The sequence below is a fragment of the Anser cygnoides genome, chromosome 1 (assembly GCF_040182565.1).
Source record: "Anser cygnoides isolate HZ-2024a breed goose chromosome 1, Taihu_goose_T2T_genome, whole genome shotgun sequence".
NCBI lineage: Eukaryota > Metazoa > Chordata > Aves > Anseriformes > Anatidae > Anser > Anser cygnoides.
In genome coordinates, this window is record NC_089873.1 from 208,685,760 (window position 1) to 208,701,806 (window position 16,047).

Genomic DNA, 16,047 nt, shown 5'->3' on the forward strand with positions numbered 1-16,047 from the left:
GCCACCTGTGTGTTGCAGTTCTCGGTCCTTTACCTCGACAAACTGCTGGGAGCTCTGAACTGACATCCCTTGAGTTTTGAGCACTATTATAATAATAAAAGTGAAGCTATTTTCATCATTTACCCACAGGTGAGAATGAAAGGCCAGAATATTTGCAAAGTGCCTCTGTAGGACAGGAGTCTTCTGTGACGCAGCCCAGATTTAGGAACCTAAATTTAGATCACTAAGAATTGGTCCTGCTGGCCCTCCTACTGCTGCACTTCTCTGCTTTGTGATGCTTTTGCCACGGGGCAACGCTAGCAAACTTGGATTATTTTTATTCCCAATACTCAATCAGAAGTCTGTTACTAAACTTTCTCCACTTTGATTTGAAGCTGACATTTGAAAATTTTCAATATGATTAACTTGGCGTATAAATACTTTTCTTTACCAGTCCTGCACTCCTGAAGTAGTACCGAGTGGTCCCGTCCTGCCTAGCCTGTTGGGATGTGGTTTGGTTTCAAGGCATGTGAAAATTATAACCGCTCTTTGTGGAATGTTTGTTAGAAATGTCAGTCAAATTAGCCATGATTTAGCAGTATAGCGAGCTGTCGACATCGCTGAATTATTTAGCATGTTATGCAGGAATTCTTTAAGAAACTCTGTAGTCAGCTTTGAAATTCAGAGCACATCTTTATCCACAGTAACAATATGCAAAAGAATATAAGCTAATTCTTTGAATTATGAATATTCTTACATTCCTGTATTGCACAGCCTGCATGCAGACCAGCAGAACATGGCTGTTGGCAGATTTCTGTGTAACAATATAAATTTGGGCAGGCTTTTGGCAGTTACTCCTAGTTTTTTATATGAAAAAAAAAAAAGTTGTGTAGAGTTTAATAACCTAGTAGCGTGTTACAACAGTGAACTAATAAAATACCTTGAACTGCTGGCAGTGAGCAGTTCAGCGCTAGAGACTACAAGGTCCAAGAAAGAAATGTTGGCTGAGGAAAAAGCCAACAGTGGTGCTCTGGCAGCAGTGCCCTAAAGCCATCGGCATTTCCCGACTGTTCCACACAACGTGCTGTACTCTGTCCTTTCGGCTACAGAGGCACACGGGGGCAGCAGCAGCAGGAATGCCAGCTACCAATTGCTATTTTGCTTTGACCTGAAAGGAGAATTCAAGTTCTGTGATGTTAACACTTTTAGGTTTGTGTTTGTTGCTGAGCCTCCCAAAGCTGAGCTAAGAGGATTAAAGCAATGAAGCCAAACAGCTGATTGATTGAGCTGCAGAGAAGAAAAAGTGTTGACTATGACCTACCAACATTAATTTAGCTCTTGAATTACATCTTTCTGTGGTGGAGGTAAAAAGGTAGCAGCAGGTAGGCCTTGCATTTTCCTAATCATCCTGCTTTACTAGTTCCTTCACAGAAACCAAAAAAGGAGAGCTCATAAAATTTCAAATTACCATTTGTGGCTAAAAGAGACTTATTTTTGTTATTATTATTTATTTTGGCGTAACTCTTAATTGCCGAAGTGTGCTCTTTCTATTGTTTTTCACACCAAACTGCAGACTACCTGTTAGCTATCACAGCAGACAAGCGGCGTTAACTTGCAGGGTGGCCGCAGCGTTGTGCTCAGCACTGCCTCATGGCCGAGCGCTAGGAAGCTCTAGAAGTGAAAATTTGTGTTGATGCAGGGCTCCAAGATCAGCTACTTTACGCTGCTTCTAGTCAAGCGATGGAGCAAGATTAACTTTGGTCAGGTGGAAGCAAATCTGGATGAGCCCTAAGTAACATTAAGTGCTGTCCTGTGTGGAGTTACTTACAAGTTTTATCTTTAATGAAAGTTTACATTCAAGCTATTTGTGTTTTGGGAAACCTTTCATAAACATTAATTACTTTGAACGTAAAAATATTTTGTCTGTACTACTAAAAAAAAAAGTTAAAGTTTTCAATTCCTATTCTTTATCCTTTTTTCTTTGCTTTTGTTTTCCCCTAAGGGAATTTAAGGCTTGTTTGTTTTTTAGCAGTGACTTAAAAAAATCCAGTGACTAGAAATTGTGACAGCTTATTAGTTACCCAGTTACATAGCAAATGTAACTTTTAAGGTGTATTAAGGTGTATGCTATGCCAAAATAAATAACATAGATACAGAAATCAGAGCTGCTCTCTGTGCTTTATGGACTTTGATTGCAGTCCTTCAAAAATGATGTGGAAGTAGGGTCCCTAACCTAACAACACTGGGCTTCTTGTAGGTGTTTCTCTGCTTTCTCTTTTCCCTTTTATCTCTATTCTTTCTGAGGTTTGAGACCTTTACCCTCGGGGCCTTACAGGCTCAGAGGAGACGTGCAGATTAATTCATTATGTAAGGTTCATTTCCGTAAGAAATGAGGCTAAAAACTGGGCTTGAGTATACCAGGAAACGCAAGCCCCAGGGGAAAACAAAACACCACACACAATGTATGGATCACCTTAAAATGGATAAAAAGCAGTAAAGCGAGGCAGTGACAGGTAGCAGCCTCCTGACACGGCTCCTTTAGACGCAGTACACGTACAAGTATGTGGTGTTCACATGCATGCATCAGCTTTGTTCCTTGTTACAGCTGCCCTCCGCAGCCGAGTTATAAATAAATGGCTGAAGGATCACACTTTATCTGGCACACAGCATGGTGGGGCGTAGCCCTTGCCTTGAAGCGTCTTACCACGATACGTTTCCTTCAGCAAGCCTACTCGCACCAGGATCAGAGTGCTGCTGCATGACAATAACCCAGCAGTTCTGGTTCTCTTTGGTGTATTAGCAGGTTTTTTTGTTTTGTTTTAATGACTGAACACACTTACGTATTAAGACCTTTATATGGAAAGCATGTGCAAACAGTGATTTCATTTCGCAATAAAATCTAAACATACCTTAGAAAATTAAAGTGAGAAAAAAAGTTATCGCAAGAAGTAGGAAATGAAACTATTTCCCAAAGTCTTGCAAAAAGGACAGTGACAACAGCGGCTATCACAATTTTAGTGTGCAAAAAGCTTGTTTGATTCTTCCTATTCCTCTTTGAAGGTCAGCAACGGGAATAAAGTTTAAACAAACTAAAAAACAATAAGTAGAGGGGCCTAGTACTGGAATATTTATATAACTTGTTAACCATTTTGCCTTTCAAATCTAGTAACTATAAAGTGAAAAACTGAATTTAATCGTAAATTTGAAAAATATATTCTGGTATACTGTCACATAAAAATTAAGCATCCAGAAGAAGAAACCTCATGCCAGAGGGGAACTTGAGAGGACTGGTACCTCCGGGTGCTTTTCACCTCACCTAAGGCTATAATGGGTATATTTTTGCCCATTTGGATAGGTTGCTTTCCTACGTTTTTCTCTTTTTTATCTTATTACACTGCAAATCCGTTTATTTCAAGACAAATATCTGATAGGCTAAAAAAATAAAATCACAAAATCAACTATGCATCACGTTCCCACGTGACTCATCCCTATATAGTGTGTCTGTTCTACTGTGTGCAAAAGACAGCAAGCTGGGATAAAGTTGTCATTTTTTTTTCCCCCTCTATAATCACTTTTACCTGCGTGTCTACAGAATTGTAACAGTACTTTGTTAACACTCTTCTCAACCAAGATCAACATTCAATAAACTACAGGGAGAGGACGGGGCAAAGCCTTCCTGAAAGAAAGAGAGGGGTTACTTACCTGCACTTGGGTATTACTAAAACACTGCTGGTCCTACAGATTTTTACTTTTGGTGTAGGTTACCTCTAGAATAAAGCTGTGGCGATTCTTCTAGGGAGTAGAAAAGAAAGCAGCCAGCCTCTCTTCCTCTCAGAGGTACTCGTATGGCAAGTAGGAGTATTTTGATATCAATATAAGAATGAAATCTTCAGCTTCATTTTCATCAGGAGCCGTCTACGGGAAGAATCCAGTAAAATCAAACCCTGAAAGGACCGGGTGTTTATCTAAACTTAGTTTTATATGCCATGGTAATTAAGGTCAGCAAACGGCACTTACGGCTAAAGTGACAAAGTTTCAGTGTTCTAACAGTCCTTCACATTCATATGGCTTAACAGAAACTGTTGGCAGGTTATTCTCAGCATCCTGATACGCTATTACAAAGTAAGTTTTTGAATACAAAGCTTTAAGTGAAATATTCCAAAACATGAAATCTGAAAATACAATTGAAAGGTGGTGCGTAAGCTGATGTCAGCATCTTTCTGGAAGCTTCAGTTCTGCAGGTGGCTGTAATTTAACTTTCTTGAAAATGTTTTTTAACGTAGTACTGCTAAAATTCAGAAGTTGGCGTCTCAGGGTATCCGAGGAAGGATTTCCATACAAAAGCCACAAGTATTGTACCTGAAAAGACAAAAAAAAACCCAAACATTTATTTAAATGTATCTTGAGAAGGACACAATTCTCCATCATCAGTTGAAAATAAATGTTACGTTGAAGTATTTGTAAAGTAACATCAGCGGGGTTGCTGCAGCATGGAATTTCCTGATGAAAGGGCAGAGACAGCTGGTATTTTCTGGAAACACAAACTTTTGCACAAAGAAATCTTCAGGGGACCATACAAGTAATCCTTACGAGCTGATAACGTAGTGTTTCTTTGGATAGTGAAGGTTTTATTTCTGACACGTATAAGCCAAAGACAGAGCAGTTTGGCCAGCTGAAGCCGATGTGTGCACCTTCCTGTTTCCCTAGCAGGAAGGACAAACAGGTGACGGTGACCAAACCTTAATTCCTCAGTGGGTGGGATAAGGCTGAGTTGGTTAGCAGTGTCTGTTTCAGTTGGTATTAGGCATTACAAATGGCTTTAGGATAGTGGGGTTTTGTTTTGTTTTTTAAGGTCATTATAATATTAGAGGTTATTCTAAAGCAAAAAAATGGTAGTTAGAGATTGTAGGTTCTTCACAAGAAGGGCACCTAAATACAGAAAACGTAGATTAAGACATTTTTTTCTCCTCTTGAAAAAAAACACGGTATATTCTATTTCACATACAGGTATGGGAGCAAGCTTTGCTTAGGAAGAATGAGGAAAAAAAAGACATTGAGCCTTTTTCGTGCCATCCATCACTACATTTTCTCAGGGAGAGGCTTTCTGTCAAAATTCCCAGTCTAACTGCACGAGGGATTGTTCCTGCACGTCAGAATGTTGCTGAGCTCACAGCAGTCCTTTGGGAAAAATCATCTTTTCACAGGATATTTCTCCCTTTGGGGCAGCTTCCCAGGGAATTCTAACTACTCATTCCCTAACTAAGCAGAACTTCGGTCTGAAGTCCAAAGTCCAAACAGCTCTACTGTTTACCCTTCTAAGTCTTCCACTGAACTACTGTAAGGACTACAGCCCAGGAGGCCACACTCACCACCGGTTTTTCCCTGTTCGGGAGCAGGACCACTCATTGGCCTGTTAGTATTTGCATTAGAGAGTTTTCTACGAACTTCCTGGATTGCATTTGCTCAAAGCATGAGAGTTTTGCTCTCTGAGGTGATGTCTGAATAGGTGAAAAGCCCTCGGAGGACAAGAGTCTGGGAGCAGGACGTTTGCTCAATGTTTGTTGAAACCCTCCTTTGCTACCTCCTCTCGGCTAGGAGGTCTGCAACATCCCTCCATTAAAACACCCCAATATTATTTCCCCTCCCAAGATCTAGCGACTCTTCAACAGACGTATCACTGTTTTTTTTACTGAGTTCTCCAAGGCCAAGGAACTCCTTAGCACGAAGCACAGCTCCCCCTCTTTCCCTGTCCAGGAATGTGCTCCGCTCGTGCACGCTATCCCACCAGGTCTTCGTAGTCCCTGAGGTGCTGATCACTTCACTGCAAACAGACTTGCAATTCTTGTTTCTTTATTAAGCTCCATGCTTAAATGTACTGAACCTGAATATCCTCTCCTCTGAGCAGAAAGGTGACAGTTTCACCTGTAGCCTTGTTCCTTGCTCACCTCCTCCATTTACATCCGCTGCTTTCATGGCATTTATTTTCTAACCTGATGGTGAAAAAAACATTTTCTTTTAAGGAACAGTAGTAATCTTTCTGGCAACATGGATCCAAACAAACGGTCATTGAGTCTCCTTTCGTAGCGTCAGTAACTTGGCAGGATAAGCTGGCACCTGTCCAGCTAAGAGAGACTCGTTTTACTGCTCTCACATCCAGTATATTGCCACCAACTCTTCCACTCGTAGCTGCCATCTCCCTGGTATTGAAAGAGAAGCATTAGCTCCGTCACAGTCATTACTAATGGCGTGATCGTGCCTGGACAAGTGACATGAATTCCTCTGGCAATGAAACAGAAACTGTCTTTGTTCCACCTGTACTCACTGCCTCTGTGTTCACAAGAATTTAGGCCTGCCTAAGCTAAGCCATAAACACTCGCTGACACTTCTATTCACTTCAGGAATCAGCTGTTTTAATGTTACTAATGTTAGTGCACTGAAACTTCAGAGAAAACATTTTGAAAAATGAGTTCTTTACTACAGTTCCAAGATTACATTACAAGAGGCTGTAAGACACTAGCAGACTTGCTTATCCTAATAGAAAACTTCCGCGTCCTCCTCCTCTCGTGAAGATGATAATCAATCTTCCTCTTGTTCCCAGAGTACTTTCTAAAACTGTTAAAGTGATGGTTAAGAACTGGCTTACAGCTAGATCAGGGAATCCATTAAAACTGAACGGGCTCAGTCTCCCAGTCCTCACGGTATTTGCTGTGGCCATAAATGAGATCGTATTATACGTGGCACAGGCAATTTGAAGCTTCATGGTATGCTAGTCCATGCTTCTGCACATGGTAGTTATTACACCACATCACAAAAAACCCTAAGTAATAGTCCTAAAAGAATTTCCCCAAACAAGAACAAAGTAATTTAACCATCTAAGATGCTGATGCTGGGAAAATGAGACGTAAATTAGCGTATCACTATGATTCTGTGGGTTTCTAGGAAGTCTGGAAGTATTTCTACTGCCACATGGATTCTGAAAGTAGTCTTTACAACTACATTTAAAATATCCCTTCCCTCATCATCTGCTTATATATTAGAGGTTCTTTTCACAAGAATTTTCTTATCATCACAGCAGGTCATTTTCTTAGACGTTTCATAATTTAGTCCACTTTTGGAAGAATTTATATTGTTATTTGCAAAATGTGCCAGAAAAAATGTCATTTCATGTTAGACTAAATTTCTCATGTCTAACATTACATGTTAGACTTGTAGATCTGCACTCACGTATTCATCAATTCAGTTTTCAAACAGACTCAGCTCCTCTGTACTTCCACCTCAGGCACCTTAAAATTCTTGATTTATAATAAAACAAGGTCTATATATTCATGAAGTTCCCTTGTTTTGTGAGATATTCACGTTACCAATAGACTACTCTGCCCTTCAGGTGATCCACAGACCTGACATCTGTAATGAAATGCTTGGCTACAGTAATGCCACTGCACAAAAAATGATCTGTCTCCAGTACTCACATCTTCACAACTACTTGGTCTGAAGTTCCTTCCCGTGGTAAAATATAAACAGTGTTTGGTATATTCTATATGTATTGTCTATATGTTGACTAGTGATAAACTGCTGTTTATGAATCTTCATAGAAATTTAACATTATTCCCCGACCACATCCTAAATTCATCAATGCACGGTTCCATTTGAATTAGCATCTGTAGATTTTCTTACTCAGGCCGAAATCACCTGAGTGCTTTCTGCAGAGCAGTTCTGGAGGATGCATCTTGCTAATTAAGTAGAACACGGTGTTTCAAATTCAGAGTGCCAAGTACTGAGAACCCAGACAATCTCAAGATGGATATCAAACTGAAATAAGGTAAAGTAACAGATAGCTAAACTTGATTTATGAGGAATATTGTACATTTGATTAGGAACCAGGTGATGCCCATCAGCTTCACCTAAGACATTTCATTTGCTGTTAATTGAAACAGCGCACATGCTTTTGTCAAGCTTACTCTATCTAGTCATCCTGTTTGGATGTGTAATTTAACAAAACTTACAAACTTTAACAAAAAAAAAAATAAAAAAATAAGAATTTTTAGTTTTAACTGAAATTCATTTTCCATTTTTGACTGACCGAAAGTCACTTCAAATAGAAAATGCACAAAGAAGGAAAAAAAAAAAAAGTTATTTGCTATAACCAAAGAGCTGTTTCCTGTATCTGTTTCACATACTCACCTTGTTTCCAATACCACTGTTGTGGATTAAGTCATGAAAGAACTTGGGATTAGCTGACTGCCTCTTTATATGTAACAGAAGGCTAAAGATTTGGTGGGAGTAACTGTAAACAATCAATGGCATGAAGTGTTTTCATTTGCACTAGATGAACCAGAATTTAAATTAGAAAAATTCCAGTTACTCACATGTGTGTTCCTTATTCTTAAACTAAGGATAGATTGTTTCCAACAGTGACTGGGGGAAAAACACAGAATGGAAACTGCAATGTTTGACACTATGGAGATGAAAAAGATGTGATATTATAATAGTAATAATTGAGCATATTTTTCTAATACCTGATTATTATTATTTATGTGTGTGTGTATATATATATATCTATATATATGTATTTAATTTAATCAGCCCCATATTCCTGTATACTGTCACAAAGCAAGACAGAAACTGCATGCTAAACAACTTGTTTCTCTTTGAAGCTTATCAGGCGAATGTTTACTTTCAAGTAGCCTCTTCTCCTTTTTAACACTCTGCTGTAATTTGCAAGTGGGCCCTTGGTCAGTGTAAGGACATGCAGCACATCTCAAGGCGGATTTTAATACTGAGGCATAAAATCTGAAACAGCAGGCAGCCCCAAAAGGATCATGTTCCAGAGTAAACAACTGTTGGTTCATAACTAACTAGTTAACCCTCCCTATTTTCCATTTAGAATTGTGCTGTCCTGTCTCTTGGTGCATTGTAGCACTCAAAGCATCCCAGAAGTACTTAGACTTTGACCATGACACATAAACTAAACAGTTATATCCTAACATGGTTGTTTCTTTAAACCGATCAAAACAGTGTATGTTATTTTGAGAATAAAATTGGTGTTTAAAACTCAGTATTAAATGCTTGATTCACAAAACAGACTGTTACAGGTGCTCGACATAAAGCATTAACTAAGTTTAAAATACACAGCTTGCACTCGCAGAAGGAAACCCTGACTCTGAATGATTTCTACACGTATAATTAAGTATCTTCTGGATTTTATTTGAACCAGAAGACAAGTAGACTATCAAATAAAGAATATCTGCTTCTTGATTTTTGAACCATGTACTAAGTAACATTTTCTTAAATATATAAAGTATTAAGAACTTACCTAAGGATGGTGCTATCCAATAGACTAGTGAATAAATCAAAAAATTGTCATAGAAACATTTTGGATGTAATGAAAAAGCCAACGCTGGGTTAAATATTGCTCCCGTGAGATTTCCACCTGAAACAAAATGTAAACAGTATGAAATTACACCATCTTGCTTAATACCTACTTTAAATGCAATACTAAAACACACCTACACACCACTGCAGGAAACGCATGCCCTGCAATAAAATGCATTAGCAGAAGCCATTTGGACAGATGAACAGTTCTGCACAGCTTTTTTCTTTTTTAAACAGATGACACATGTTTAGCTTATTAACAGTTTTCTAAAATATATTTTAAAATACCCAAAGTATAGGCTACAGCTTCCTTTATCTCTTTATCACAGATATTGTGTAAAGATACGGGTTTGGCTCGTGTTAAATGTTTCTGCTGACAAAACTATATCTGTCTTGCATCATGGTTTTAGGGCAGAAATTACACAAATGTTAGCAAACAAATACCGAGCTTTTATTATATCCCCTTGTCTCACGTAACACATATGCAAGATAATCAAGAAAACTGCCAAGTGCTGTTCTTGCTAAGCTGACTTGTGTGTTTTTGAACAGAACACTAACGTTATCACATGGATTTATTGAACGCTAGGGTTATCTCAGGACAACACCTGGGGAAAAGCCTTCACATTCATTCTATGTTATTTGAAGAAAATAAAAGCAAACCCCTCTCATTCTCTTAAAAGAAGTTTAAAGAAGCTGAACATCTTCCCTCCAGCTTTAGGTGTAAATGAACTTGCCTCAACAATCCCTAAATGAGATCCAAACATATTACATTTTGGGGACTAAGTTATAATTATCCTGAGATGAGCTGGGAGGTTAAGTATTTTTAATTCTGACACGATTTGGTCCGAGATGCAATCCTGCTGAAAAAGCACTGCTCATTAAAAAGTTCTCTATTTGGTACTATTACTTGCTAACTGCCCTGTATTTGTTCTATCTGTTAATTTATTCCTGTATCACAGCATGTAACTGTATCTATTTAGTTTCTTAAAACTTATTCGTGATTTTCCTAGGCCAAATAAGCAGGCATGAGCTTTGACCTTGCCCTTTGTACAAACACCATGCTGCTGTTAATCCTCGTTTGTCATGAAAGCAATCATTTACCAGAAGTTTTAGTAAGGTCTTTCTCCTTCTCCTCTGTATTTCTCTCTCTCTATACTCCTCATCATTTTTACTTTTACCGCTATTACAGCTTGGAAAGGTTTTAATCTTTGCTGACCTATTCAGTTTACTCTGATTTGACAACAGCAACTCCTACTTACTGTGAAGTCTTACTTTGCACATTAACACACGAACGAGTTCCACCGTGGCCAGGAAGGCCATCTAACATAATTTACTTTGCTTTAATCTGTTTACAGATTCACAGCTCCTGCTTTTGTATCCACAAACACACATTGAAGAGCAGAATTTCACTCTCAGGAGGCAGATGCTGTTTCTGAACAGATACTAAACATAAGATATAGTTTTAACTGCTACTTCTTCAGTACTAGGAACTGCTGGAATATAAACCACAGGGGACGAGGGCACTCGTACTATCTTATTTAAAAATATTTGTTAGATTAAAACGCCCTTTGGTAGCATACTACATTTAAAACGTGAAAGAATGGTAGAGCGTGACAGGAAACACAAAGCTGCACCTCAGAGAGTCTGTGTACTAGAAAGAATAAAACATTTGACGGCAAAAAGAAGTGTAGTATCTTTGATGCTGCACGCATGAAAACCTGAAAATGTGAAGTAGTGAGTGCTCTGCATAATGACTGAGAAAGTAACTTTAACTTCTAAGATTACTAAAAGAAAAAAAATAGGGAGGAATGTAGAATTAAAAATATGCATGTCATTTTTACCTCAATATGTTAAGCTCAGAAATAGCTTGCCAATTTTACACAATTCACTGTAATATTGCCTGTAAATAAAAAGCTCTCAGAAAGTGGATTTTTTTCTTCCCCTTATAAATATTTTCTCAAAGGAAGTATCTGAATGTTCTTTACCAACATATGTATGGTCTGCATCCTTAGCTTCTGAATCATTCCTTTAATATTTATAGGCATAACCTTCTCTTTCTCATTTTTAGTGGAAGAAACAAAATGAATGCAGTACTGGAGGTTTTGTTTCTTTCTCTTTTGTACAGTATCTGCTATTATAAAAATTTGGCCAGTGTAAGACAGAATTAAAAAAAAAAAAGTGAATATTTTAACCTAAAAAAGTAAAAGAAATGCTAAAGGAACAGCCTGTAATTTTGAAAAGACTTACTACATGACCTGATGTTATTTGTTGGAGTAAGTTGCACGCTTTACCTAAATAACTTTCATGGGCACACACAGTGACCTACTAACACCTACTTTTTTTCCCATCACGCTAACTCAGTCAATAGTGAAAAGGAAAAAAAAGAACATTTTAATGTTTTCTAGCCCTGCATGTGTATCAATAAATTTAGATGGGTATAAGACACAGAGATATGGCTAAACTTTAACATTCTATCCAAAGCAAATTTAATACGAGTATGAGATACTCCTTAGAGTCCCTTTTCAGGGATCATTTCGGATCATTCCTGTTGGGGGATATAGCTTTTAAACATACAGCAGAAGCTAACTGATGGGCTGAAATGTGAGATACTGTGTTTGAGATGTATTTTCTAACATTTCTGATTCATTCACGACTGTAACAAACTCAGGTTCTGGAGGCACAATCAGTGTGCAAAGAAACCGTTAGCAGGGACTTTATTTTCTAACCGAATGCACCTTTCGGAGTGTCTAGCCAAAACACAATCTTTCAAACTAAAGATTGAAACAGCGACATTCACACAATATTCTAAACTTTGATATTTTTGTAGGATAAAGTAGGGGTGTTACCAGTTCCCCTAAATCTGGTGCTGGCTTCCTAGCCCTCTGGTGCTGGGTGAGCAAGAAAGATCCATCCCTTTTAAAGAAGCGCTCAAGTTCTTCATAAAGAGTTAACGAAGAGGCGCAGAGGATTTCCTGAGAATGACTGGCCCAGCTACATTAAGCATCTGCCTGTCTTCAAACCCTGTACACCAGCTACCCTAATGACCGGTTTGGAAGGTGCTCACTTTTCCTTCTGCGCGCTCAAAGCACTCTCCTCCAAGTGAGAAAAGGCAACGCTTCTCCCAGCACAGGCAGGGAACGCATCTGGGGTGAATGCATCATTCCGCGCTGGTAAGGATCTGTTCCACGCCTCTCACCTCACCACAGAAAGGTGCTCACAGCAGCAGCCTGCTCCCACGTGTGGTGGGACCCCTCAGGGGCAGGAATCTTGGCTCTTACGCCCTCTGCTACTTAAAGAGGCTTCGACCTCCGCAGTAACTATCAGGCTTGTGCCTGCTGCAGGGGCAGGATGGCATTCTCACCTTCCCTTTGCGACCCGAGCGTACGCCAAGGAGTGCAGACCCTAGGAAGCGTGGAGCAGGGCGAACAAGAAAGAATTAGTACATTTTCCACTGAGGAGAGGATAAAACTACATTCCAGATCTGCTCCCTGGAATGCTTTTTTTTTTTTTTTTTTAAAACAGCCTTGATTTTAGATTCAGATACAGTGCAAAGAAAAACATCCAGGTTGCACAGGGCGTTCTGCACACGATACAGCACAAACTGCCTGGGAAACAGGCCTGGGCACTGCAGGTTTGGTGTTTCCTAGAAATATATGCAGACTGACTGCTCTGGATTGTCACAACAAGTCCAAGTTTACGACAAGAAGCCGACTCGGTAGGCAGCCTTCCCCTGCTAGAAAGAGATGGCCTGGCCAGGAGCACCGGGCACGAACTCCCTGCATGAACTAGCTAAGGGAAAGGCAGCGTGACACGTTATTATTTTACAGGAATATTTGTTAAGCAGCAAGGGAATGCTAGGAATCAGCAATCCAGGTTTCCTGGCTTGTAGAAGAGGTACTGTGATCTTTGGCTACACTTTCCCCAACCCGCTCACAAATACACCTACTGTGCTAAAATGCGGTGACACCTCGCTTCTGCCTTCAAAGATTAATTTTAGAAAGTGGTTCCAATTGCTAATTACTGAAATCATCGGTGGAGTAAAATCAGCTATTATGATTTCAGCTAAATGTAATGAGCGAGGCTTTTTTCATTAACGCATCTGAAAATTTGGCAGTATTTTCATCCTGCTGTGTCAGGGAGCATAATACAGCTCGGCCTTTTGGACAAGAGCTCAGTACCACTGCGGATACCTGCAGGTACAACAGCGATCTCCTCTCAGAAATCGTTCCCTGGATGACTTCGTCCGTGGTGGAAGCTGCAGCACGAGCTGGGGCAAGGAGCTCCGTGACCACCTCTCCCTCAACTCCCTGCACCCCAAAGTCCAGAGGCTCCTTCCCAGGACAAGCCGCTCCCTGTCAAGCGGCCCTCAAGTGACACAACTCTGGCACCTCGCTGGGGAGCACAAGGAGCACCAGGAGCCAGCACAAACGTTCACGCTGCCTCTCTGCAGCTCTTCCTTCCCAGCCACCCAGGGAGGCTGTGCAGGTGACTGTCCCAGCTCTGGGAGGCCAGAGGTGACCCAGAGGCAAAAGCAAGGACAGGTCAACAGGGAGGGATTAAAGAGGCAGGAGATCTGGAGATGCCCTGATATAAAAAGCACCTTTTTTTTTTTTTTTTTTAAACATGTGGTTTCACGAGTACTTCGAATCATGCGACACTATTTGATCATCCTGCATGCATTCCACAAATATCCCTTCCTGCTTCTGACGCACAGATTTAACAGTTAACCAGACCAAACTGCACTGATATGCATTATGCATTTAAATGCAGAACATCCATCCCGCAGGTCTGCACAATCAGGGTTTCTTCCTGATGCAGGCAGCCGTGCTGTCTCGCAACGCCTCTCGGAAATCAGAGCACTTTGTGGCACACACTGCATGAAATCTCTCACTCTGGAGCAAACTGCATTATGAAACAATCCTTCACTGAGATATTTTCAAAGTGTTCCGGGGCCTCTTAACCATATTCACTTGTAGATTTAACATTGTTTTGAATGCACAACTCACTTCATTCTTAACCCCACACCTGCAATAGAATCTAACCAGGCAAACTTTATACAGACTCCAAATGAACTCTGCGTTTGTAGGACCAAATACTTTTCTACGAGACTTTTTAAAGAAAAATATTTTTGCTTCTCACAATTCTTAAGTTACAACTCGATTGCAGTAACGGAGAAAAAAGGACTAACCTGCATAAACGAGCATGGTGATGAGAAGAGCAATCAAATGGACTCGGTAGCCGGGCTTAACAGTTTCCACTTGTAGGATGGTCAGCTGGAAAACGACCGAGAAGAGCAGTTCTATGCAGAAAGCCTGCACCTCCGTAGTCTGCATGGGGTTGCCGCAGCCCTGCAAGAGCGCTCCAGGATGTGCCTCTGCAATCCCCAGCCTCCAGACGAAGTGCATAAAAACTCTGGCGAGCACGGCGGCCACAAACTGAGCCCCGATCTTCAGCCCACCCGCCTTGAGCGAGGTCCCACCGCCCCACAGGGGCTGCAAGACGCCGCAGGGATTGCACGTGCTGCCGGTCAGCGTCGAGCCGTGCAGGACGGTGAAACCGTAGGTGAGCGTGAGCGCCGTGTGAGGCTTGGGCTCCACGTTGCCGAGCAGGCAGAGCTCGTTAGTGCACGCACACACCTGGAAGGTGCTGAAAGCCTCCAGGAGGAAGGAGCAGAGGTGTGGGTGGGCGTGCAGGCGGCGGCGAACCAGGCTCCTGCACAATCCCACCGCCGCCACGATGCCTGCCATCAGCAGCAGCGACGGCCAGATGCCACCGATGGCCATGGCGAGACGGAGAGGAGAGTTTCACAGGGCGGCAGGACTCGGAAGGGAAGCGCTGGCTCCGCTCCAGCCCCACCACCACCACCACCTACGAGGAGAAAAGAAAGAGGGAAAGGGAGGGAAGATGGAAGCGCTCAGCCCCTGAGGGAGGAGGAGGCTGCTTCTTTTCCAACCTGCCCACAGCCTGCCAGGTGGCAGGTTCCCCCTCAGCCTGACAGGAGGCTGGGTGAAGGGGTGCAGGCTGAGGGAGGGGGTTCTGGCCCTGGACACCCCTCAGCCGCTGAGGAAGGCACGAACCCCCCTCGGGCCTGCGGGACAGGGGGACAACGAGGACGAGCAGGGGCAAACCCCTCTCTACCGGCCCCCGAGGAAAAAATTATCGAGCCCATTACCCCCTCGCAGCCCTCACACGGTTTAGGGGGAGCGCGGAGAGGCGAAAAGCGGTTTAAAAAAAATAAAAATAAATAAATAAAAAAGATCCCTTCCCACACGGCGCGGCGAGGAGCGGCGGCTCCCGTTGCCCTCGCCTCACGGCCGGGCACTGCGCGGCCGGCGGCGGCACCGCGCATGCGCGGCAAGCCCGGCTGCGCGGGGGGGGGGGGGGGAGGGCAAAACGGGGGGGGGGGGGGGGGGGCGCGTGCGGGGCGCGTTCCCGCGCGCGGGCTGCGGCTGTGGACGCTGAGGGGGAGCACCGGGCTCGGTCGAGCTCCTGGTCGCTTCTACCTCTTGTACAAGTTTTCCTGACCAGGCTTGGCCCCCTCGGTGTTTGTAATAAAGGAAAATAAAAAATGCAAATGTGTCCGGTGGTCGTTGGGGGGGGGGGGGGCGGTGGAGGGAGGGGTGTTGAGGGCTGGTGGTGGTCTCTGGCAGGGTTGGGGGGGTGGTTAATGTGGTTCCGTATATCCTTGGGAGCTGT

The 16,047-nt window shown here is 42.1% G+C and overlaps 1 protein-coding gene across 6 annotated transcripts; it reads right to left on the minus strand.

Annotated features, from left to right (window-relative positions):
• Positions 1 to 2,188: 2,188 nt before the first annotated feature.
• On the minus strand, positions 2,189 to 15,678 carry AQP11 (aquaporin 11). Of its 6 annotated transcripts, none has more exons than XR_010828456.1 (4): positions 14,540 to 15,674; positions 9,293 to 9,409; positions 3,997 to 4,338; positions 2,189 to 3,894 (listed from the first exon to the last, which is right to left on the minus strand). XR_010828456.1 is itself a non-coding variant. In XM_066989980.1 (4 exons), exons 1-3 carry the CDS (start codon positions 15,132 to 15,134, stop codon positions 5,965 to 5,967), a joined length of 717 nt encoding a protein of 238 aa, XP_066846081.1. In that variant the 5' UTR covers positions 15,135 to 15,678; the 3' UTR covers positions 3,940 to 4,338; positions 5,925 to 5,964. The 6 variants fall into 6 exon arrangements, 4 of the variants coding, with proteins under 4 accessions (XP_066846081.1, XP_013042842.2, XP_047911131.1 ...); XR_010828457.1 differs by lacking the exon at positions 2,189 to 3,894 and adding an exon at positions 5,861 to 5,969 and having other exon boundaries at positions 3,940 to 4,338; positions 14,540 to 15,678; XM_066989980.1 differs by lacking the exon at positions 2,189 to 3,894 and adding an exon at positions 5,925 to 5,969 and having other exon boundaries at positions 3,940 to 4,338; positions 14,540 to 15,678.
• Positions 15,679 to 16,047: the final 369 nt, after the last annotated feature.